Raw genomic sequence first — 24,857 nt, forward strand, 5'->3', positions numbered from 1 at the left:
TTAAACTACTCTACTATCCTAACCTACTATCATTTGATCTGTTAGAAAACGACATTACCCAAAATGCATCAATGCGGATGACTCGACCACTCTTGAGGGGGAAGTCTACTCTAGTTTCAGAGCTCAGTAAAATAGCCTGTTTGGATGCAAAACCTGCCATGCCTGAATCGACTGAGTACCCTCCATTTAGACTCGGCGAGTCTCGGTTTGATCAGGTAAATAACAACCGGACCCCGTCCATATACGAATGTGAAACCTTTGTGTTATTGTAGCTTTAGTTTACTCGCTAAATCAAAACCAAATAGTGCACTGCAGTGCAAGTGTTTGCTTCTTCCGCCCGCCCGCCCGCCCTCACTCACTTACACACTGGGGTCGGTCGCATTAACAGTGACCTCTGTTGGTGACATAACTTCTTTGCAAAGATAAATATTAATGTTGTTGCCTAGAACATGTCGAACACATTTAGATAATTGGAAGAAAATTAAGAGGAAAATGCACATTCCCATCTGTACAGTAGAGGGCACAGCTCAAACAGACCTTTCAGCTGTATTGAGAAGAAAGTTAAACACTTAACCATGGACTTTCTTCTAGTTCACACAAAAATGGAAATTCTGTCATAATTTACTCACATTTCCAAACTTGAATGAATTTCTTTCTTCTACTGAACACAAAATATATTTTGAAGAATATGAGGAAATAAACAGTTGATAGACCCCATTGACTTCCATAGTAGGTAAATAATACTATTTGGTTACCGACATTATTCAAAATATCATATTTTGTGTTCAGCAGAACAAAGAAATTCATACAGGTTTGGAAAAACTTTTGGGTGAGTGAATTATTCCTTTAAGCAATATAAATAAAAAAAGAAAGAAACACAAATGTGATGTTTATATAAAGACATTTTAGTATGGTTGAATTGGATCATTGAAGGTCAGCGACCAAGACATTGGTTAATGAAATGATAATAAATGCATGTAAATTTGTGTTATTTAACATTTAGTTCTTTCATTCAGGTTTGCGTCATATTCTGAGTTTGATGTTTTAATTAATGTTTAGGAATACTGAATCTGTTTTTGTGCAAGTGAGACATGCATACTCACATTTAGTCTAGAAATACAATAACCATCATGTTCATACAGCGCACACAACACCTCTGCACTCTTTTTCGATTTCTCTCAAAACGGGAGCCAGGAGAGGTGTCAGTCAATTAAATTTTATTTTTTAATTGTATTAAATGTTGCCGTCTCCGCTATAATTCATCCCAAAGGTGTTCGGGTTGAGATCCGGACTTATTAACAGTTCCTTTCACTGGAACTAAGGGGCTAACCCCAATCCCTAAAGAATGACCCCACACCATAACCCTCCCTCCAACAAACTTTACACTTGGCACAATGCCGTTAGACAAGTATCGTTCTCCTGGCAACTGCGAAATCAAGACTCGTCCATCAGATTGGCAGACAGAGAAGCATGATTCGTCACTCCAGAGAACACGTCACTGCTGATCTGGAGTCCATGGGTGATGTGCTTTACACCACTGTATCCTACCCTTTGCATTGCACTTGGTGATGTAAAGCATGGATGCAGTTGCTCGATCATGGAAACCGATTCTGACCTATGCTGACTCCGCTCTGATTTTACATGGACTACCACTTTGTGGCTGAGTTGCTGTTGTATGTAAAAACTGTATGTAAAAACTACATATCAATAGACTTTTTGCAGACCCTTATTATTCACATCCCGCCCTCAATTCATTATTTTTTAGCTTAGCATCAAATATGAAGACATAAAGCAGTGTTAACTGTTTTGTGCCAAAGCAAGTTCATTAGCAACACTACTCTATTAAAATGTGAAGACTGGAGCATTCACTGCGAGAAAAAAGCAATTTAAGCCATTTTATATGTATTAGTGACTCAATAACTTTAACCTCAGTGGAAGAGGAATTGAGAGGCAATTTATTTATTCATTCATTTATTTTTTTAATACAGATGATTCACATCTGCTGTTATTGCTCCAGCAGTACCGTCCTTCATATGTGTAAAGGGCCGTCTGTTAGACGTGATAAACAGAGAATATGTTGCATGCTGCTTTGAAATCTCTAAATTCTTCTCTCTCACACACATTTGAACATTTTAATTGCGTTGGAAGAAGTATTTTAGGTCTACAGATCAGCCAGCAGCAGTTGGTGCGCACGCATAATGAGGCGGACACACCTGGTGTGCGAAAACAACTGGTTCGGCCGTGGTGTCAGAGTCTGCATCAGCAGCTGACTCCCGCGTCTGGAGAAAGTTTCTGGGCCCTCAGAAATAATTTGATGAATAATTAAAGAAATTGTGAACATACGATTAATAATCATAATTTTATTCACTGGAAAACTGATCTTGTTCCTTACACAAACTTAGTATTTTTTAAGAATTCATTGGATTCTTTAAGGGGGATTTTTTTTTTTTTTTTTTTTGCACACAATAAATAAACTAATCAATCAGTCTAAAAAAATCACAAGCATAAACTTATCCACCAAATAATTAAAGGTAGTTTACTTTATAAGGTAGTTATATTATATACAGATATATATATATATATATATATATATATATATATATATATATATATATATATATATACAGTCTTGTTCAAAATAATAGCAGTACAATGTGACTAACCAGAATAATCAAGGTTTTTCTTATATTTTTTATTGCTACGTGGCAAACAAGTTACCAGTAGGTTCAGTAGATTCTCAGAAAACAAATGAGACCCAGCATTCATGATATGCACGCTCTTAAGGCTGTGCAATTGGGCAATTAGTTGAAAGGGGTGTGTTCAAAAAAATAGCAGTGTGGCATTCAATCACTGAGGTCATCAATTTTGTGAAGAAACAGGTGTGAATCAGGTGGCCCCTATTTAAGGATGAAGCCAACACTTGTTGAACATGCATTTGAAAGCTGAGGAAAATGGGTCGTTCAAGACATTGTTCAGAAGAACAGCGTACTTTGATTAAAAAGTTGATTAGAGAGGGGAAAACCTATAAAGAGGTGCAAAAAATGATAGGCTGTTCAGCTAAAATGATCTCCAATGCCTTAAAATGGAGAGCAAAACCAGAGAGACGTGGAAGAAAACGGAAGACAACCATCAAAATGGATAGAAGAATAACCAGAATGGCAAAGGCTCAGCCAATGATCACCTCCAGGATGACCAAAGACAGTCTGGAGTTACCTGTAAGTACTGTGACAGTTAGAAGACGTCTGTGTGAAGCTAATCTATTTTCAAGAACCCCCGCAAAGTCCCTCTGTTAAAAAAAAGGCATGTGCAGAAGAGGTTACAATTTGCCAAAGAACACATCAACTGGCCTAAAGAGAAATGGAGGAACATTTTGTGGACTGATGAGAGTAAAATTGTTCTTTTTGGGTCCAAGGGCCACAGGCAGTTTGTGAGACGACCCCCAAACTCTGAATTCAAGCCACAGTACACAGTGAAGACAGTGAAGCATGGAGGTGCAAGCATCATGATATGGGCATGTTTCTCCTACTATGGTGTTGGGCCTATTTATCGCATACCAGGGATCATGGATCAGTTTGCATATGTTAAAATACTTGAAGAGGTCATGTTGCCCTATGCTGAAGAGGACATGCCCTTGAAATGGTTGTTTCAACAAGACAATGACCCAAAACACACTAGTAAACGGGCAAAGTCTTGGTTCCAAACCAACAAAATTAATGTTATGGAGTGGCCAGCCCAATCTCCAGACCTTAATCCAATTGAGAACTTGTGGGTGATATCAAAAATGCTGTTTCTGAAGCAAAACCAAGAAATGTGAATGAATTGTGGAATGTTGTTAAAGAATCATTGAGTGGAATAACAGCTGAGAGGTGCCACAAGTTGGTTGACTCCATGCCACACAGATGTCAAGCAGTTTTAAAAAACTGTGGTCATACAACTAAATATTAGTTTAGTGATTCACAGGATTGCTAAATCCCAGAAAAAAAAAATGTTTGTACAAAATAGTTTTGAGTTTGTACAGTCAAAGGTAGACACTGCTATTTTTTTGAACACACCCCTTTCAACTAATTGCCCAACTGCACAGCCTTAAGAGCGTGCAAATCATGAATGCTGGGTCTCATTTGTTTTCTGAGAATCTACTGAACCTACTGGTAACTTGTTTGCCACGTAGCAATAAAAAATATACTAAAAACCTTGATTATTCTGGTTAGTCACATTGTACTGCTATTTTTTTGAACAAGACTGTATATATATGTATGTATTTTTGGTTGTTGTTTTTTTGTTTTTTGTATGGGTTAGGGTTAGGGTTATGTGTGCTGCCAGCAAGTGAGACAAATATCTGATCATTTGTCACTTTATAAAATATGATGCCGAATGGCTTGGACTATCACACCCTGCTAGTTAAAACAGTTAAATAGCTCCACTACACTATACGATAAAGAGGAAGACATAAATATAAAATTGTCATACTTTTCCTGTTGTCCCACTTATGTTGTCCCTCTTCACAAACCAGGTATGCTCTGCATTAGATGTTTAACTATTAGCTACAATATAAATTAGATGGATAAAATATAATTTATATTCAGACAAAATATTTTTTTTATGATTTCACTTTTTTATTGCATTTTCTCAACTTTTAAGATCTTTAAACAATCTATAAACAATTATTTCTAACGTATTTTTTATAAGAAAACAACTATTTTACAAGTTGGCAATTTGGTATAAATCCGTTCCATGTGATTTGTATGAAAAAAGTAAGTATGAAGGCCCTACCCTTAAACATAACCTTTAGTAAGGGCGTAAACATTGTATGAATTAGGCACCAATTCACCAAATTGTAAAATAGTTATGAATTGCCATGACATTTTATTGTTTTATTTCTTAATGTTTCCCTGTTACTTCAGGGTTCATTTCATGGCAGATTAAGACACTTCTTGGATGTGATCGACCCTCGAACGCTCTTTGTTTCAGAGGTAAGCCAGAGTTTCCTGAAAGTAACCCTCAAATGATTGGATAGTTTATATGTAAATGCTGTTTTCTCTTTTATATTTTAGACATATTTAAAGGAATGTATGAAACTCCTGGATCAGTTCAAAAATGGAACTCTGCCTCCAAGTGTGACTAACATACAGGTACGTTTGAAACTGGGGCCCATTGTAAGTTAGTTTTCAGCACACTTAAAATTAAAGGTTCCAAAAAGGTTTCGCAGTGATGCTATAGAACTATTTTGGGTTCCCCAAAGAACCTTTCAGCAAACAGATCTTAAAATTACAATGTTTTTCTTACTGTAAAAAAAGGTTTTTACACTATAAAGAATGAAAAGGTTCCATGGATGTTAAAGGTTCTTCATTGAACTATAGATGCCAACATATTTAAAGAGTGTGTATGAGAATAAGAGCAAAATAGAAGATATCAACCAATCGAATTGTCAGAATTTGCCAATTAAGTTCACGTGTTGTGTAAAGAGCTTCTGTTTTCTTGGTAACTTTAGTAACACAACAAAAACAAGGTGAGGACGAAATACATTGTAAACATTTCCCTCTTTTGCATGTTTCTCTCTCTTTTTCGCAATAGCTTTGGGAAGCACAGAAGATTAAACAGGTGAGTGTGAACAGTGTTGAAAGCCTTTTACAGGTTCCTATGATGAAAGAACCTGCTCAAATCACTCGACATCTTCGTGCACAGTGTGACACACACTCACAAGCTGTGGTTCTGAATAGTGGTGTAATGAGAGGAGAATTGCAGAGAACCTCAGCATGGTAATTCTCCCATCAGTCCGCTCTCACCTCTCCTTCCCTCTCGTTTTCTCCTCTTCATGCTGTCTGCTGTCTGTGGATTCATTATGTCCTCAGGCCATCGTCCATCCAGACACAGGAGAGAAGATCCCCATGCCCTTTCGCATGTCAGGTAAGGGTGTGAGTGTGTTTTCCGTGTGTGCGTGTGTGTATGTGTGTGTGTGTGTGTGTGTGTGTGTGTGTGTGTGTGTGTGTGTCTGTGTCAGGGGTGGTAGGCAGTTTTCTGCTTGTTACCAGCTCTGGAGACTAGAGCTAGGTGGTAGGGGGTCTCTCTGGACCGATCTGTTGGCAAAGGTCACACTCAGCTGGGCTCTGATTAAACCCTCTCCCTCCTGCTGTCTGGAAGTGTTGTTGGGCCACTCAGAAATAGGAGTATTTTAGTCTTCTGTTAACACTACTATTTAAAGGGAGAACAGATAGGGAGCGACCTGCCTGACAATTATGATGACTACCTCTGACCAATGCTATCTTTTATGAGTAATGAGGATTTTATTAATCTGTTAAAGGTCAGTAATAAAGTCATAATGGCATATGAGAGACTATAATCCTGATTATTAAACCAAAAATGACATGAAATACTTCTGTTGCCTGATCCGGCATATTCAAATGTCAAAATTACATTCTTATTGCATTATTACATTCGTGTTATTCCATTATTGAATCAAGGATTAAGTTTTCCCCTTTATATTCTTTATGTTGGCACATGTTTTTCCTTTTTCTTTCAGGTTTTGTGCCTTTTGGTACTCCAGTGGTAGGTCGAACTAAATATATTTCACATCTCCTTGTCTTGCTCACCAGATGTTAGCATTAATTCATTGTTAAACCACATACTCCTCCATTTTTAGGTTGTGGGCCTTCTTTTACCCAATCAGACATTTGCTTCCACCATCTTCTGGCAGGTATATGGTATACACATGTTTTTCTGGTCTTCATGCTCCTTAAGTCATTCCAAGCTTTATTTACTATGAACTATATCTTACTCATAGTGGCTGAACCAGAGTCACAACGCCTGTGTAAACTACTGCAACCGTAATGCAACTAAGGTACGGTCATGTCATAACCATATTTACTGGTCACATGTATGTTTACTTTTAACCAAAAAAAATGTGTTTTTGTAGGCCAACCCATAAGTTAGCATCATCCTGGTTCCCTCAACTAAACCCAAAAGGATTTTTATGTTGTTTTAAAAGTAAAAATCTAAAAGGAAGTCTACCACGGTCATGTGACTTCAACGCCACCACCAATTATTTTAAGTCATAGAATAAAAATGGAAAATGTCTTGAGATGTTGATTAAAATGTCTTGTTAATTGCAGACCTTTTTTCAGATATTTAACCAAAAACCCATTGACTTAAGACCTATGCAACTGAAAGTGTTAAAATGGTAGCTAATTTCTGGGTTTTGGCCTTCAAAAATACATCATCCCTACAGCACTCCATATAAAACGAAAAAATGTGGTAACACTTTTTAATGAAGCCTGTAATGTAACACATTATAATGGTATTGTAAATGCAATATAATGCATGCAAAGTGCCTTATTATACACCTAATTAATATGACTAATGGTAAAAACAGTTACAATTCTTAAAGGGGGGGTGAAATGCTGTTTCATGCATACTGAGCTTTTTACACTGTTAAAGACTTGGATTCCCATCCTAAACATAGAGAAAGTTTCAAAAACTAATGTTGGACGTTTGATGGAGTATTTCTGTTTTAAAAATACTCCTTCCGGTTTCTCACAAGTTTCGGAGAGTTTTTTTTCAAAACTCGCGCGCGTGGCTAGAGCGAGAGAGAAAATGCACGCCCATAAACACTCTCTTATCTGTCCGTGAACACTGTTTCTGCACTGTTTGAACGCAGAAATGACGGGAAGTTTCACAACATCACTTTAGTCGCGTCGCAAAGTGGATCTCCACCGTTCACTGCTGTCAGGACTTTACCAAATCATACCAAAGAAGTGTGTTTTTGACTGAGCGGTTCCAGCGATAAAGGTTCGGTCCTGCTTTGGAAGCAGCCGGTGAGTAAAACTGCTTCAAATATCTATGCTGTTGTCGTGTGAGTAAACATCAGTAAATGACACGATCGCGTGCTTTGTCATTCAAATGCGCTAACGGTTACTCCATTGTTGTTCTATGTATAACGTTACACTAGTCTGACCTGCAAAACCGTTTTGCTTGCTACTGATAAGGTTTAGTCGCATACAATAGTCCATAAACCGAATCATGTCCTCATAAACTGCGAGTAAACACACACAAATGTAGACAGGCCACTAAATACAGTCCATACCACAGAGACGGACGTCCTGCTGTTGCTGTTTCTCCTGTTCAATTTATTTCAGCCTCCGCATCTGATTCTGGATCATATATCTATTAGCTGAGCTCGATAGCGATGGGTTTCTCCACGCTTGAGGACGTCACCGCTTTGGGTGTGCTCGTCATTCTTTAGCTCCGCCCACACGATACGCCTCCAGGCGCTCGTTTTTTTCCGGAAAGACTCGGTACAGCCTATATTTCTTTTATAAATATGATAAAACTAAAGACTTTTCGGAGATATGAAGGATGCAATACTACTCTATAGGTACTCAAGATTGACATGAGATTGACTGAAACTGAGTGTGCCCCCCCCCCCCCTTAGCTAATTATAACATTATAATTCTTACCTATTTGTGGTTATAACTTTTAGGAGTAGGATGATATAAAGCTTATAAAACTTAAATTATAGTGGATTATAGTTGCTATAGTAACATGTTACTTTTAAAAGTAACTTCTACTATATTGCTCTGGTTAGTTCAAGTTAACTACTGGATTTATTTATTTATTTTAAATAGAGTAATAATAAGAGTAATGCAATATATACGGTCGTCATGGAAAGTGTTATCAAAAGTGCAATATTAACTTAATTTTTAAATCTTTTTTTTTTCAGCCCACACCAATGTCTACATTTTTCAAGGGTTATCTTGGTGCAGTCAGCAGTGCAGTTACAATTGCAGTGAGTTCACATCCCTACATAAAATTGTATTATGTAATTTAATGTGTAGAAAGAATTCTCTTTTAATCCTTAGTTTTTTTATTTCCACATCACGCTAACAGAGAAGATTATTATCCATAATTTATCTAGTTTTATGTGAATTTAATTTTAATAAGCAAACTGATTGAGCCTAATCGCATTACATAGGCACACAGAGCCCTATGCTGTCACTTTGCTGAATTGCATATTCTTCTAGTCACGCCCCCTGTGTCCTCTAGAGCCAATTAGCTGCCCTGCTGGGCGGCAGTTTGATGCCCAGGGGCATGACAAGCAGAACCATGGTGACGACAACTACCAATGCCCCCATGCCTGTGAGAAATGCGGGAGGGGGGCACTAATTAAAACTACAATCCCTCTGAACGCCCCTGCTGAGAAGGGAAGGGATGTGAATGGGTTATCTTCTCAGATGTTTGTTAGACGAGCTCACAGAGATGACCAGAGCGACCAAGGCGAGACCTGAAACAACTTAGCATAGCCTGTCAAGACCTGTCATGAAGCCCTCTGGGAGTTACATGCTTCTAAGGTCACTATGAAAACAAATGATTATTGTCACCGTAACGCCTTTGATATTATATTTGCCATATTAGATGTATTTAAGATTTCATGTTTCACTAGACATGTTTTCTGTTTTTCATTTGAGTTCGAATTGAAAACAGTTTACACAAAGCTGTTTAACTAGGCAATCAGGTTCAAATTCGATGCGTGTCTGCTCCCCCTTCCAAAAACGCAATGTTCTCTAATAAAAATGATATACACACTGTTTTTGAATTTTTTTTTATTTTAGCCAAGGCTGCATTATAATACAATACACCTTTATTTATATAGCATTTTTTACAATGCCGATTGTTTCAAAGCAGCTTCACAGTGTTAAACAGGAAAATAATGCAACAGTCAAAATGCAATTAATTCGGCTGTACAGCTGCACCGGAGAAAATGGGGATGTCATCCATCTCATTTACATGATCATATAGTGAGAATGCTGGCAGATCAATAATTTAGTTAAATATTTAGTTGAATATTTAGTGTCCCCAACTGAGCAAAGGCAATAGTGGCAAGAAACCAAAACTCCATCAGGTGGCATGTATGTGATTTAAAAATCAGTAAAACAGTAAGTGTCAAATATTATTACAAATCATTTTTATATATATTTTAAAATGTAATTTATTACTGTGATGGCAAAACTAAATTATCCGCATTTTTAGTCCAGTCTAATGCTAATTTGATGCTCAAGAAACATGTATTATTATAGTAACACTTTAATGTCAGTTAATGGTAATTTCAACATTTACTAATACATGAATTCAAATCAAAATTTGTATCTGTGAACCTAAACTAACTATGAACAGTTGTATTTTTTGTAATAATCAATTATAATAAGATAAGTACACATGCATTGGTCATTGTTAGTTAATGCATTAACTAACCCTAACTAATGGAACATTTTTGTAAAGTGTTATCATTATTATTATCAGTGTTGAAAATTTTAAAAGTATTTTCTTTGGAGAAAAAAAAACTTTTGAACAATGTAAAGATAAACATGTACATATGCAGACATTTATCATATATATATATATTTAAATAAAGTGTTTATTTAAAAAAAAAAAAACTGATAAATGTTGTAATTGTGTGCACAGGTGGGGCTGAATATTCTTATTAAGAGAGCTGAGCATTTCAATCCAGCTACTAGAATCCTGGTCCAGAGGTTCATCCCGTTCCCTGCCGTTGGTATGTGCATGTGTACGAGTGTGTGTTTATGTGTTGGCGATGAACGTTAGCTTGATTTCCTGCATCGCTTATTGTGTTGTGTTTATGACAGAAATCAAACTACGGCTTCCTGTCATGTGTTCTTGCTAAATTGCTTATTAGCTAAGCATAAAATGATTGATTCAGTAATATACAATATTAATTAATGCATGCCGTTTTCTATCAGCTCTTTTACTGTCTGAAAGCTCACGTCTTTGCATTTGTGATGACACTCAATTTCTAAATGAGCATTAGTTCAGACTAAACCTCAAGCGTTTGTTTATTGTTGTTTGTTCTCATGTTGTTTTGACTGATCCTGTTGTCAGAGGGGGATGCTGCTGAAATGTTATCTCAGTGTTCCATTAGCGTGCTGAGGCTCAAACAGGTCCAGAGGGGCTGAGGGAGACTGTCCCACAATGCCTTGGGGATCCTTGGCTGTAATTAAATTGTTTTCGTCCCCCACCCCACCCCTTTAATTAAATCAGCAGGTTCCCCTTCACCTCTCTGGACTGGAGTAACGGGACCTTGTTAGCTCTCGGCTGCCGCTCTCTAATTGGTTAATTAGGCCTAAAGTGCTCTCTGTGTTAGCACTGGGCTCCCTGTCTCCAGGCCGCCATATTGTTGTTGTTTTTCAGTGTTTAGTTATAAAAGGCAATTAAACACAGCTAATGAAATTCAGTGGAAACAAATTTGCCTTGGATTTTATTTTGCTTCAGTTCACATTTATATACATTTTAATTAAAATGTTTATCCTATTTATTAACCTCAAAATGACATTCTTTTGGAATAAGCATTTTATAAAGACATTTTATAGTGAATCTTTTTTTTCTGCCTTTTCTGCCATAGGGTGACCTAAAGCAGGACTTTCTTCTTTGTAAAATTTAGTATGCATATGTTTTTCTTTGTTCTCCATTTTTGATGCTCTGTGCAGTGTGTGTGTGTGTGTGTGTGTGTGTGTGTGTGTGTGTGTGTGTGTGTGTGTGTGTGTGTGTGTGTGTGTGTGTGTGTGTGTGTGTGTGTGTGTGTGTGTGTGTGTGTGTGTGTGTGTGTGTGTGTGTGTGTGTGTGTGTGTGTGTGTGTGTGTGTGTGTGTGGTTAATTGGCCTGGGTCTGAACCCCTCAGAGGTGAATAGCTATTTACTCAGCCAATTAACTCAGCCCCACAACACTGCAGCACTGAACACTGATAACTCACAACACAAGGCCTGTAAATTAAAAATGCTTCAGGCTCTCTTTATTTGTCTGTTCACACACACACACCCACACCAATCTCACCACATGCCACAGATAATAATGCCAGGAAGTAAATCATTATTCTAATCATTTTTACGCTTGTAATTCATGTGTGCACTTTGACATAACCATATGAAACGATTTGTTTTATATCCAGTTAACCCCTCTTAACGCAGACATTCCAGATCAAGAATGTTTTCCAGTTTTGATTGCTTTTATTTCAATATTCACAGGTGGTGACTCTCTAACAGATTAATTTGTTCTGTTAGTTCTATAGTATGTTTAGTATAGGGTAAGATCTCCCCCAGTCTAGCAAACGCATACAGTGCATCCAGAAAGTATTCACAGCACTTCACATTTTCCACATTTTGTTATGTTACAGCCTTATTCCAAATGGATTTAATTCATAATTTGTTCCTCAATGCTTCAAACAATACCCCATAATGACAATTTGAAAGAAGTTTGTTTGAAATCTTTGCAAATTTATACATAAATGTAAAACAAAATCCCATACGTATTCTTTACTTACTTTGCTCAATACTTTGTTGAAGCACCAAAGTCCTTTTGAGTATGAAGCAAGCTTGGCACACCTATTGTTGGGCAGTTTCTTCCATTCTTCTTTGCAGGACCTCTCAAGCTCCATCAGGTTGGATGGGGAGCATCGGTGCAGCCATTTTCAGATTTTCAGATATGTTCAATCAAGATCAAGTCTGGGCTCTGGCTGGGCCACTTAAGGACATTCTCAGAGTTATCCTGTGGCCACTCATTTGTGATCTTGACTCTGTGCTTAGAGTCCTATTGAAAGTTTAACTTTCGTCCCAGTCTGAGGTCCAGAGCGCTTTGGAGCAGATTTTCATCAAGGATGTCTTTCTACATTGGTACATTCTTCTTTCCCTCGGTCCTGACTAGTCTCCCAGTTCCTGCCTCTGAAAACATCCCCACAGCATGATGCTGCCACCACCATGCTTAACTGTGTTGACCAGATGATGAGCGGTGCCTGGCTTCCTAAAGACATGACGCTTGTTCAGGCCAAAGAGTTCAATCTTTGTTTAATCAGACCAGAGAATTTTGTTTCTTATGGTCTGAGAGTCTTTCAGATGCCTTTTGGCAATCTCCAGGTGGGCTGATTGGTGGAGTGCTGCAGAGATGGTTGTTCTTTTAGAGGGACCATCAGGTTTTTGGTCACCTCCCTGACTAAGGCCCTTCTCCTCTGACCACTCGGTTTTGCTGGGTGGCCCGCTTTAGGAAGAGTCCTGGTGGTTCTAAACTTCTTCCATCTACGGATGAAGGAGGCCACTGTTGGAGTCATTGGGACCTTCAATGCTGCAGAATGTTTTCTGTACCCTTCCCGAGATCTGTGCCTCAATACAATCCTGTCTCGGAGGTCTATAGACAATTCCTTGGACATCATGGCTTGGTTTGTGCTCTGACATGCACTGTTAACTGTAGGACCTTAAATAGACTGGTGTGTGCCTTTCCAAATCATGTCAGATCAGCTGAATTTACCACAGGGGGACTCCAATTAAGTTGTAGAAACATCTCAAGGATAATCAGTGGAAAAAGGATGCACCTGAGCTAAATTTTGAGAGCCATGGCAGAGGCTGTGAATACTTGTGTACTTATGTGATCCCCCACCCCTCCCCCAGTTTTCTCATTTTTAATAAATATGCAAAGATTTTAAACATACTTCTTTCACGTTGTCATTATGGGGTATTGTTTTACAATTGAATAATGAAAATGAAAAAAATTATGAATTTAATCAATTTTGGGATAAGGCTGTAACAACAAAATCTGGAAAAAGTGAAGTGCTGTGGATACTTTCCGGATGCACTGTATCTAAAAACTCTTTGCATGTCAAGGTAAAATAATCAATGTTATAATTACAATAATGGCAACTCTTAGAAATAGTTTTAGTATGTTATTGAAAATGGCAATTTTAATGTAGGCTATTTTGTCTTGGCGGACTAAATCTGCTACACAGCTGCTGATTATTGCGGCTGCTGCAGAGCAAGTTTGAATTTGCTACTTGTAATAGATACGCACAGACATACTGCTGTGAGCATATAAGATATCCTGCTGCTGCATAAACACAGGCAGCCGTAAATCCCACAGCATATCTAGGCAGGTGGAGCTGGGGAAGATGGAGGGTTTCAGAGGAACTCTGATAGGACTAGCTTACAGCAAACGATTAGTGAGACTTCAGTGAGCAATCTCATTGGCTGCAGGATCAGTAAAGGCCAATAAGCTTGTGCCATGCGGTAATGATGTGATTGCATGTAAAGGACCTATCAGCCTGCACCCTCTAGTGTTTCATGACTGAACTAGATATGGTAAAACTTTACAATAAGATTTCATTAGTTAAGTTTAGTTAATGCATTAATATTAATAACCAATGAGCAGTACATTTGTTACAGTACTTATTCATCTTTGTTGACTTTGTTAATAAAAAACACAACAGTTCATTTTTAGTTCATGTTAGTTCAGATTATTTAAAGGGATAGCTCTTCCCAAAAATGTAATTCTGTCACCATTTACTTATTACTTTGTGTTCAGCAGAAGAAAGATACAGGTTTGGAACCACATGAGAGTGAGTAAATGATGGCAGAATTGAAATTTTTGGGTGAACTATCCCTTTAACATTAGCTGAGATCACCCCCCAACCCCCCATTGTTAGTTCATGTTAACTCATGTATGAGTGGCAGAAAAGAAGTTGACCTCTGCTAAATAAGGCTTTATTTTCATATTTTTATTTCAAAAGAAAATTGTTAATGTCTTCCCCAGTGATTTAAAGGGATAGTTCACCCAAAAAATGTGATTACCCCCCTTATTTACTCACCCTCGAGCTATCCTAGGTGTATATGTCATTCTTCTTTTAGACAAATACACTCGTTATATGTATATTAAATTATTATTTATATTATATTAAATTAAATTACATTTATATTGTATTAATCATTACAGTTATATAAAAAAATGTTCTGGCTAATCTAAGCTTTATAATGGCAGTAAATGGCAGCCCAAAATGTGAAGGCCAAAAAGGTGCATCTATCCATTATAAAAGTACTCCATATGGCTCCAGGGAGTTAATAAAGTCCTTCTGAAGTTAATCGATTGGTTATTGTAAGAAAAATATCCATATTTAACACATTATAAAGTAAAATAATAGCTTCTGGCGGACCGCCTACTGTTCTAATTGAAAGGATATATTCTGAAATATAATTTGGCATATTTGTTTTATCTCTGTCTCATTTCTCCTGGCCTAAAGGATAATTTAAAAATAAAATTGCACAGCTTACCCCATTATTCTCCCCTACTCTTTTAAATTAAAATGCACTGCGACATTCATGCATTGACGGCTTCTTACATTTGTGTGTGTGTGTGTGTGTGTGTGTGTGTGTTGGTGTGTGTGTGTGTGTGTGTGTGTTCTTGTTTCATAATCAGGGATAATAACATCAGTCCAAACAGAGTCAAGTTAACATGATTCTCTCTACATTAAGAATCAGTGATTTGGATCCAAATAAGGAAAGTTGGGCAACAAATGGAAGTTCTTTTGTTCTCTAACTGCAGTTCTACCTTAATTTAGCAAGTGCCAACGTGTGTAATGTTTTGCTGATGCGCCACACCGAGCTGTCAGAGGGCATCAGTGTACTGGACGACAAAGGCAATGTGGTGGGCACCTCAAAGCTGGCTGCCAGGCATGTGAGTATGGATCCTTTTTCATGTTTAAGGCAAAATTTTACTGTTAGCAAATGACTAGCAAATGTCTTTTTGTCCAGGCTTTGACGGAGACATCTCTGACACGTGTCATGCTGCCCATGCCGGTTCTCCTGCTGCCGCCTTTAATAATGGCCATACTGGAGAGGTCAGAGAATTTCCTGTGAATTTGACATTTCAGACTTGAGTTATTTTTACAGCACCATCACCTCAGGAAATCACACACCCATAAGAACCATATGTTCTGGTATACCTTTATTTAACAGTTTGATATGAACACATTTGTGTACGTTTTTAAAGGAGTAGTTTACACAAAAAATGGCATTATTACTCCTTTATGATAGCTTTTAAATATAATTTGTGCAACTACAATATTCTTATATGATTGGTTATATAACACACATAACAGAACGTTATTGTATGACGTCACAGTTAAAATAAAGTCACAGGTCACAAGGACAACTGTCAGCATTCTATTAAATTTTGTTTTGTTGAAAGAAAAGTATGCTTTCATTCAGAAAGGATGCATTCAATTTATAAAGTGACTGTAAAAGCATTTATAATTTGACAAAAGATTTCTGTTTTAGAAAATCAGCATTTTGAAATGATTTCTGAAGGATCATGTGACACTGGAGACTAAACTAATGGCTGCTGAAATTTCAGCTTTGCCATCACAGGAATAAATTACATTTTTATTTTAAAAGTTATTTCAAATGGTAATAATATTGCACAAAATTACTGTTTACTGTATTTTCAATATGATAAATAAAGACTTGTGAGCTTAAGAGACGTCTCACACGCACACACACACATACACTTTAGTTTTTGTGGAATGTGGAGACATTTCATGATAGGAGTAATGGTTTTTATACTGTACAAACTGTTTTTGTGTGTGTGTGTGTGTGTGTGTGTGTGTGTGTGTGTGTGTGTGTGTGTGTGTGTGTATTATAAATCTGTGATATTCTTCCATTTAAATTTTAAATATATTTTAAAATGTATAACTACTCACGTTGATATGCTGATAATGTTATTCCTTTCATATCAAATTATAAAAGGCAAAATGCACATTTCACTTGCTCTGTGACTTCTCAGCCTCATTGTATTCGTAGGATCCTCTTCAACAGAATTTGTTCGGTTTTATGACTGATAGACTATGTTGCAACCTCCTTGAATTCTTGCTGCTCTGATTCGCAGGTGTGTACAGCTATGTGTGTGTGTAGGTGTGTCTGTGTGTGAGCGGTAGTAAATGGTGAGTTGTCCTCTGCTATGCTGACTGTCAGCTCACCCTCACTGGCTCTCAATGGAGCAAGAACAGGGATGCAGGAGGGTCACTGCTTTAAGGGTGAGACTGAGTGGCAGGGGTATTCTTGATTAATTAGGGCGCTGAGAGGAGTGTGTGATATATGTGTGGTGTTTGAACCTTTCACCTATATCTTTCTTGCTTTGTCTGAAGACAGCTGCTTTGCTGAACAGTCAGTGGCTTTACAGATGGCGTTATTGCATTTAGGTACCGCCTAATGTTGCGTTCGAGTCATTTCGGAAAGATCCTGTTTACAAATTGAGTGCACGAGAATGCCACTGCAAAGTCGGAAATTATGAGTGAGAAACTCAGGATTTTCTTCAAGCTCCAAGTTTCCGAGTTAGGGGTGTGTGACATTGCAGAATGAACAAATTCCACATCTCTACACTGTAAAAAATTATTTCGAAAAAAAGTTACCTGGTTGCCTTATAATTTTGAGTTCATTGAAATTAAAATTTTGAGTTAATACAATGACATTTTTTTGAGATTCGACAACCTTTATTAAAATATTATTAAAAGATTTTGTAAGCATATTGGGTAATTGTGTGTGTTTTATTTCTGATGATGCAGTGAAGCATGCCAAATAGTGCTATTTTCATGATTTATCAATTTTTTTATGTGGTTCAGATACAAAAATATTTTGAGTTTCTATTTATTAAACAAAATTCCTTCATTGTATCAACTCAAATTTTTAATTTCAATAAACTCCAAATTTTAAGGCAACCAGGTTACTTACTTTTTTAAGTTAAACCAACAAAAACCAACACATTTTTTTTTACAGTGTAGTTGATGATGGTACATTTTCATAAATTAATCAAAAACATAAAAAACATTCTTTGTTCTTAATTTTCTAGAAGTATGCCTTGCTGTGTTTTTGTTAATTTAAAGAATGTTCACCGCCATTTTACTCCAATGAAAGTGACTTAATGGCAAGTCTTAAATGCGAACTTCCCGGGATGACTTGAACGCACCATAATGAAAATGGGTTCACATCACATGATCGGGAGGAAATTTAAGCGAGCTTTAGCCATAACCAAGCAAATATTTCATTAATACAATGTGTATTAGTTGGTTGAAATTTTACAAGTTAAAAATGAATATTACTGAGTGAATTTCCTACATTCAGATGTGGTTTTTAGGAATTGAAAAGGGATTTTTTTAGGGATAATATAGTAATTTGTACCATATCAAGATTTTGATATAAAAAAATAATAGATTTAATTGTGAATGCCGTTTGACCCCCATTTTTACATTGAGATTACATTTACCATCGAATACCCACTTAAAGTTAATCTTCAAAAACACTAACGATTTAATAAGTCCTTTGTTTATATAGAATACAGCTTGTTTCAAAGCACCTTTACAGTGATAAACAGGAAGATAATGATCAAAGTTACAAACAGTTCAATTTCTGCTGTAAAGCAACTTAATAGTGTGATAATAACACTGTTATATATAATCTTTAGCTAATCTCAAGATGAATATCCAGTTTTTATACTGTACACCAAGTTGTGCATCTCTAAAGCCATAGGCATCAGAATACATAAGCCCCATTTATTTCATCTTAGTAGACTAGATGTCATGCAAACATTGAATTACATGCGCGTATTTCCTGTACAGGCAGCACTGTTTGCTTCCCTTCAGTTTGGCTTTGACCTCTGACGGATGAGTGATTTATTTAGAGCGGTTGATGGACATGATAAAAGGTCTTTAACGTACTTTGATCCTTTTCTCCGTAGCTTTTCTCTCCCAAACATACACACGCAAGCATGCGCACGGAGAGAGTGTGTCTGGTGGCCAATTAAAGCTCATCATGCGTACGTGTTGATGAAGTCATCATTAAGCAGTCGCTGGCTTCATTAAAACAGGACTTCTCTGGAGGACTCCTGCAGAGCACGCTATCCCACAACCCCCCACACGCATTGCGGCCAAGGAGGGAGGGAAGGAGGGAAGGGGGAGGTGTCAGAGACCAATCACGCGCAGCAGTTTGAAAGTGTCAGCGAGCATGTTTAATAACGAGAATGGCGGGAACGCTCACGATTTTCAGAGTTCAGTGTGTGTTCTGCCAGTAACGTATGCGTCTTTGTGTGTGTTTTGTGCGTTAGGCTCCCTCTGCTGCAGAAGCACCCTCGTCTAGTGCTCCCTGTTCATAGCGTGGTGTGTCTCTCTGCATTCGGCCTGGCGCTGCCTGTTGCCATCAGCCTGTTCCCCCAAAACAGTCAGGTGAGCACTCACACATGCCTCCCTCCATCCGCTCTCACTCTCCCTCTCACTTTCTCTCCGTCCCCTCTCTTTGTCTGCCACGAAGGCGCTTATGGTTTAAAATGGTGTTTATTAAGCTGTTCATCCATATGGTTACTGAACCGCAGACATATGTGCTGCCAACTACTTCTATTCCTCTCCCACCCCTCCCCTCCTCCTCTCCTCTCACTCTCTCGCTCCCTCTTTACACTTTTCCGAGGGTTCCAGACGAACGCTCCCAAAAAACTCCACTCCTGTCCCCCCCACCCACCTTTTCACACCCCACAGGATGTCTGTTTCAGATTCTGCCTCACACACTCACACACTCATTGCCATCTGTTTCTGAGCAAAATATTGCAAGTTTTGGCCCTGGTTTGGATATTTACCAGTGCTCGCTGCTTCATTTTAGCTTTTTATGATGGCAGAAGTGTCAGTTTTGACTGTGAAAAATGCTCGAGGCTGGAAAGACATGGCACACTTTTAATTCTCATTTGATGAAACATTTTAAACATCTTAATGACTTAACGATTGCTGTGAATGGTTATCTCACCGTAGCCAAAAGATCTGAATCTTAATGTCAGTACAAAAATAAAAACACCCCGTAATCAAAACAGCAGATTCATGTACGAGGCGGTTTCATGTTGCAACCTTATCCTGCCGCTTTTTGATATTTGCGTTGTTTTTCTGTTCCCGTTGAATTAAATGATTATAATAGTGAGATATAAATTAGCAAAGTACTAATGAAGCTGTAAGCGCTGACCTGAGGAGCTTCGCATTACATGGTTATTTCTGTTTTTCTGCCTCTGTTTTGACTGTTCCTGATTTTTGTCTCTTAGATCCACGTTTCAGAGCTAGAGCCAGAGATCTCTGCTGCAACAGAGTGCAAGATCCTGACCTACAACAAGGGTCTTTAACCGGTAAACGCTTGACACCTAGCAACTAATGTCTTTGTCCTTCACAGTAAAACTCTGGTGCGAACAGGAAAAATGCAAAGCGTTATTACAAATTTTGATTGCATCTCACTAGATTGTTCATGCTGTGTGTGAATTCTCTCCCAGCCACACACAGAGACAGACTCACACCAGTGCTAATCATCTTCTTTCAATGTACTTGAAAATGGCAGTGGCAAATAGAGGATTTTGAGTTAACATGATCTACTTAGAAATTTACAGAATTATCTGCCTTCTCACTCAAACGGTTCTGTATTAAATGCCTGTAATTATAATGTTTGCAAAGTAATTCTTTAAACAATAAATAACCATTTTTGATATTTCAAAATGTATTGTAATTAGGAAAAAATGTTGTTTACAAGAATTCAGCTGCCTTTGTTATTTTCTTATAATGCCTTTACAAACTACAAATTACAATGAATAGGAATGTAAACAGATTTTTTTATCAGTAATTCCCATACATAAAAGATAGATAGTTTATCAATTCTATATAAGTTATGATCTATAGTGCTTCGACCTAATCTTTAATATGTTGTAAATCTATAATAATGTGTTTGTGTGTATCTATATGTGTGTGTGCATGTGTATAACTAATATATAATAGTAATAATAATAATAATAATATATATATATATATATATATATATATATATATATATATTATATATATATATATATATATATATATATATATATATATATATATATATATATATATTATTATATATATATTTGCTAAAGGATTATTAGGAACACCATACTAATACTGTGTTTGACCCCCTTTAACCTTCAGAACTGCCTTAATTCTATGTGGCATTGATTCAACAAGGTGCTGAAAGCATACTTTAGAAATGTTGGCCCATATTGATAGGATAGCATCTTGTAGTTGATGGAGATTTGTGGAATGCACATCAAGGGCACGAAGCTCCCGTTCCACCACATCCCAAAGATGCTCTATTGGGTTGAGATCTGGTGACTGTGGGGACCATTTTAGTACAATGAACTCCAATTTGAAATTATTTGAGCTTTGTGACATGGTGCATTATCCTGCTGGAAGTAGCCATCAGAGGATGGGCACATGGTGGTCATAAAGGGATGGACATGGTCAGAAACAATGCTCAGGTAGGCCGTGGCATTTAAACGATGCCCAATTGGCACTAAGGGGCCTAAAGTGTGCCAAGAAAACATCCCCCACACCATTACACCACCACCACCAGCCTGCACAGTGGTAACAAGGCATGATGGATCCATGTTCTCATTCTGTTTACGCCAAATTCTGACTCTATCTGAATGTCTCAACAGAAACCGGGACTCATCAGACCAGGCATCATTTTTCCACTCTTCAACTGTCCAATTTTGGTGAGTAAATTGTAGCTTCTTTTTTTATATTTGTAGTGGAGATGAGTGGTACCCGGTGGGGTCTTCTGCTGTTGTAGCCCATCCGCCTCAAGGTTGTGCGTGTTGTGGCTTCACAAATGTTTTGCTGCATACCTCAGTTGTAACGAGTGGTTATTAGAGTCAAAGTTGCTCTTCTATCAGCTTGAATCAGTCAGCCCATTCTCCTCTGACCTGTAGCATCAACAAGGCATTATTTCCCTCTGGACTGCCGCATACTGGATGTTTTTCCCTTTTCACACCATCTTTGTAAACCCTAAAAATTGTTGTGCATGAAAATCCCAGTAACTGAGCAGATTGTGAAATACTCAGACCGGCCCGTCTGGCACCAACAACCATGCCACGCTCAAAATTGCTTAAATCACCTTTCTTTCCCATTCTGACATTCAGTTTGGAGTTCAGGAGATTGTCTTGACCAGGACCACACCCCTGAATGCATTGAAGCAACTGCCATGTGATTAGCTGATTAGATAAGAGCATTAATGAGAAATTGAACAGGTGTTCCTAATAATCCTGTGTGTGTGTGTGTGTGTGTGTGTGTGTGTGTGTGTGTGTGTGTGTGTGTGTGTGTGTGTGTGTGTGTGTGTGTGTGTGTGTGTGTGTGTGTGTGTGTGTGTGTGTGTGTGTGTGTGTGTGTGTGTGTGTGTGTGTGTGTGTGTGTGTGTGTGTGTGTGTGTGAAATATTGTGTATTAGCAGATTGGCAGAAGATGAGATGCATTATTGCTACAGAAAGATTATTCTATAATCTCTTGATTTTTATCTAGATCTTTTTGCCAATAGTTCAAGTACCAAGTACTCAAGTGTACGATAAAGTCACATGCTTTTTCCTTTTTGCTTTGTTCAAGAAAATACATAGAAATTCTTTAAATCATTATTAACATGGTTAATGAATTGAAACACTGCACACAAGTCTACAATCCCTGTTTTACTTTCATCCTTTTCCATCCATTCGTTCTATTGGTTTTAGATGATTATATCTCTTCTTGTATTTGGATGTGTTTGAGTTCCTTTGGCAGGGCTGTAAAATGATTCCTGTAAACTTCTATTTTATCGTTAGATCCATCGCTAGAGTGAGGGAGTGGACCTTTTGTGTTTTTCTACCTGGTTGTCACGGGAACAGATCACAGTGGGCAGTAGTGAGGAGAGACATGACATGAAGCCGCATGTAGAATCATTAACCGTGCAAGACTGCCATACACAGAACAGTTGCACAACATGCACACAACCGGATTAATGAGGGTAACATTAGTTCTTAATCTTTCCTTTTTGTCAGCTTTTGCTTTAATTTCAAAACCAAGGTAAAATGTTTGCCTAATTAAAAAGAGATTTCTTTAAAGACAAAACATATTGTCAAAATCGTGTTATGACCAAAATGAGGTCTATGAGAATATAATCTGTCCTGTGACAGACAGGTCTGGTTTAAATATGCTCATCTTCAGAAAAAACTGTACAAAAATATATAAAAAATGTCATAAAATACTTTGTTCCAGTGTTGGTGTAGTTACTTGTAGAGCATGCACTGCCGACTGTGTAATGTCACATTTGCAATGATACAGAAGTCATATATTTTCAGTAATTTGTCATAAGATAAATGTTTCAGTTGCAGCCTTTCAATTTGCAACAAAAAAATCTTAAAATAATAGCTTTCTCACCCAGAAGACTTTGAGTTTGTGCAGCAAGCAGCCAAGCATGTTCCACAAGAGTGGCACTCTACATCAACAAGCTTTTGTTTACCTCCCATAGGTTCTCCATTACACCAGTGCTTAAAGCAGTTCACACTCTAAAGAAAAAAACCTGTGAAATTAACCTAAATAAATTAAAAAACTGATGCTGTGGTTGCCAGAATTATACAGTAAAAAAATATGATAGCAACAATTTAAGTTATATGGACTGAAGTTAAAGAGGCTATACGTAATAATTTTCATGTAATGTCTTGTGATGTTTTTCCTAGGAAAATCAAAAGGATGTGACATCACATCATTCTCTATAGAGCACAGCTGACTGGTTCCTGCTTTAATAGTAGCCAATGAGCTCATTGCTCAACCTTTAAATACTTGGTCTGCATTTGCGCTTTCTGAAACCCTCCACCTTCCCCAGCTCCACCTGTATACAGCAGCAGCGACTGTGTGTGTGTGTATTGGCAGTAGCAAGTCCTGTACTTGCTCTGCAGCAGTAGAAGTGTAGCAGATGTATTCCGCCAAGACCAAATATATCAACATAGTCATGTCCATTACACCTCATTGCTGTCATTTTTGTTGTTTATTTTGTTATTGAGAGGAAAACTAGCAGCTCATATTTACATATTCATCTATACGTCGCTCTCAGCGGTGTGGACACAGTCAGGATGTTTGTTAGTATATTACTAAAAAAGGTATATTTCCAACTTTTTACTTCTAAGAGAAAAGCGAACAATAAGTTAGCCGTGCGTAAATCAGGGCCTTGAATCGTGTTCAGTATCTTCAGTTTGTTATGTGATTGATTTGTTCGTCTGAGGCTAGCTCACGCCACAATGTTTGCACGTGTGAGCATGGTTGGTTTAGCTAATATCAAGGGTTTCTGAATTCTACATATTCTGCAACTTTTGCAAAAGTTAAAGTACTAAATACTAATACATAAAAGGTGCACACAAATGCAAAACATCATCATGGTGACACATGATACTAAAATAATGCAATGGGCATAAATTTAACAACTTAAGATCTAACAAACCCCTAATGTACATAATTGATCAATCAAATACATTGGGTTTTTTTTTTTTTGTGAAATATTAAATGTGACTTTCCAGGAATGTCAATGAACTATTTTCTTTTTCTTTTTTTTCTTTCAAAAACTACATTTACCAATATTTCAGTGTTAAATTTAGTAGTCAAATCAATTAATCGCATCCAAAATAAAAGTTTATTTAATAATATGTGTGTATGTGTATAATTATTATGTATATACACACACATTCATGTATTTATATTTATGAAATATTTGCATGTATATACTGTATATATTCATATAATTTATATTATATATAAATATAAAAAAAATCTTAACATATACATGCTTGTGTGTTTTTGTATATTGGCTATATATAATAATTATTCACAGTACACACACACGTATACATTGTAAACTTTTACTTGGGGATGCGATTAATCTTGATTAATCCATTTGACCACTAAATTACATGAACATACAGTTTTTCACTGTATAGATGACAAGGAAGTAACAATCATTTTCCCCTATTGTGATATCCTATAAAAAATAAATTATAGGGTGATTTAAAGTAGGAGAGAAAACTATTAAGATTAAAGATTATTAATAAAAAAAATTACTCTGGTTTACTTATTATCCAGAATAATAGTTATGATCATTTTTACTAAGACTATTCAGTTTGTGTAATCTCTTTCATGTCACTTGTGCACACACAAACACACTTTTTCTCAATCTTTTTCCCCTTCTGAAAGAGGAAAGA

At 37.2% G+C, this 24,857-nt stretch overlaps 1 protein-coding gene across 2 annotated transcripts; it reads left to right on the forward strand.

The window, feature by feature from the left end:
• The first annotated feature begins 87 nt into the window (after positions 1-87).
• Positions 88-24,067, forward strand: sfxn5a (sideroflexin 5a). 2 transcript variants are annotated; one of them, XR_010898730.1, is made up of 16 exons: positions 88-215; positions 4,902-4,970; positions 5,052-5,129; positions 5,572-5,598; positions 5,850-5,904; positions 6,518-6,543; positions 6,638-6,691; positions 6,779-6,835; positions 8,714-8,779; positions 10,453-10,543; positions 15,377-15,492; positions 15,570-15,655; positions 18,913-19,030; positions 19,885-19,965; positions 21,301-21,357; positions 22,452-24,067. XR_010898730.1 is itself a non-coding variant. In XM_067421864.1 (15 exons), the coding sequence occupies exons 1-14, from the start codon at positions 159-161 to the stop codon at positions 19,960-19,962; spliced, it is 978 nt and encodes a 325-aa protein (XP_067277965.1). In that variant the 5' UTR covers positions 88-158; the 3' UTR covers positions 19,963-19,965; positions 22,452-24,067. The 2 variants fall into 2 exon arrangements, 1 of the variants encoding a protein (XP_067277965.1); XM_067421864.1 differs by lacking the exon at positions 21,301-21,357.
• Positions 24,068-24,857: the final 790 nt, after the last annotated feature.

The sequence above is a fragment of the Pseudorasbora parva genome, chromosome 17 (assembly GCF_024679245.1).
Source record: "Pseudorasbora parva isolate DD20220531a chromosome 17, ASM2467924v1, whole genome shotgun sequence".
In the NCBI taxonomy this organism is placed as follows: Eukaryota; Metazoa; Chordata; class Actinopteri; order Cypriniformes; family Gobionidae; genus Pseudorasbora; species Pseudorasbora parva.

Coding starts and splice junctions, on each gene's coding strand:
- sfxn5a (XM_067421864.1), top strand. CDS start 159: ATGCCTGAATCGACTGAGTACCCTCCATTTAGACTCGGCGAGTCTCGG. Junction 5,599..5,849: donor AAGCACAGAAGATTAAACAG/GTGAGTGTGAAC, acceptor TTATGTCCTCAG/GCCATCGTCCATCCAGACAC. Junction 5,905..6,517: donor CATGCCCTTTCGCATGTCAG/GTAAGGGTGTGA, acceptor TTTTTCTTTCAG/GTTTTGTGCCTTTTGGTACT.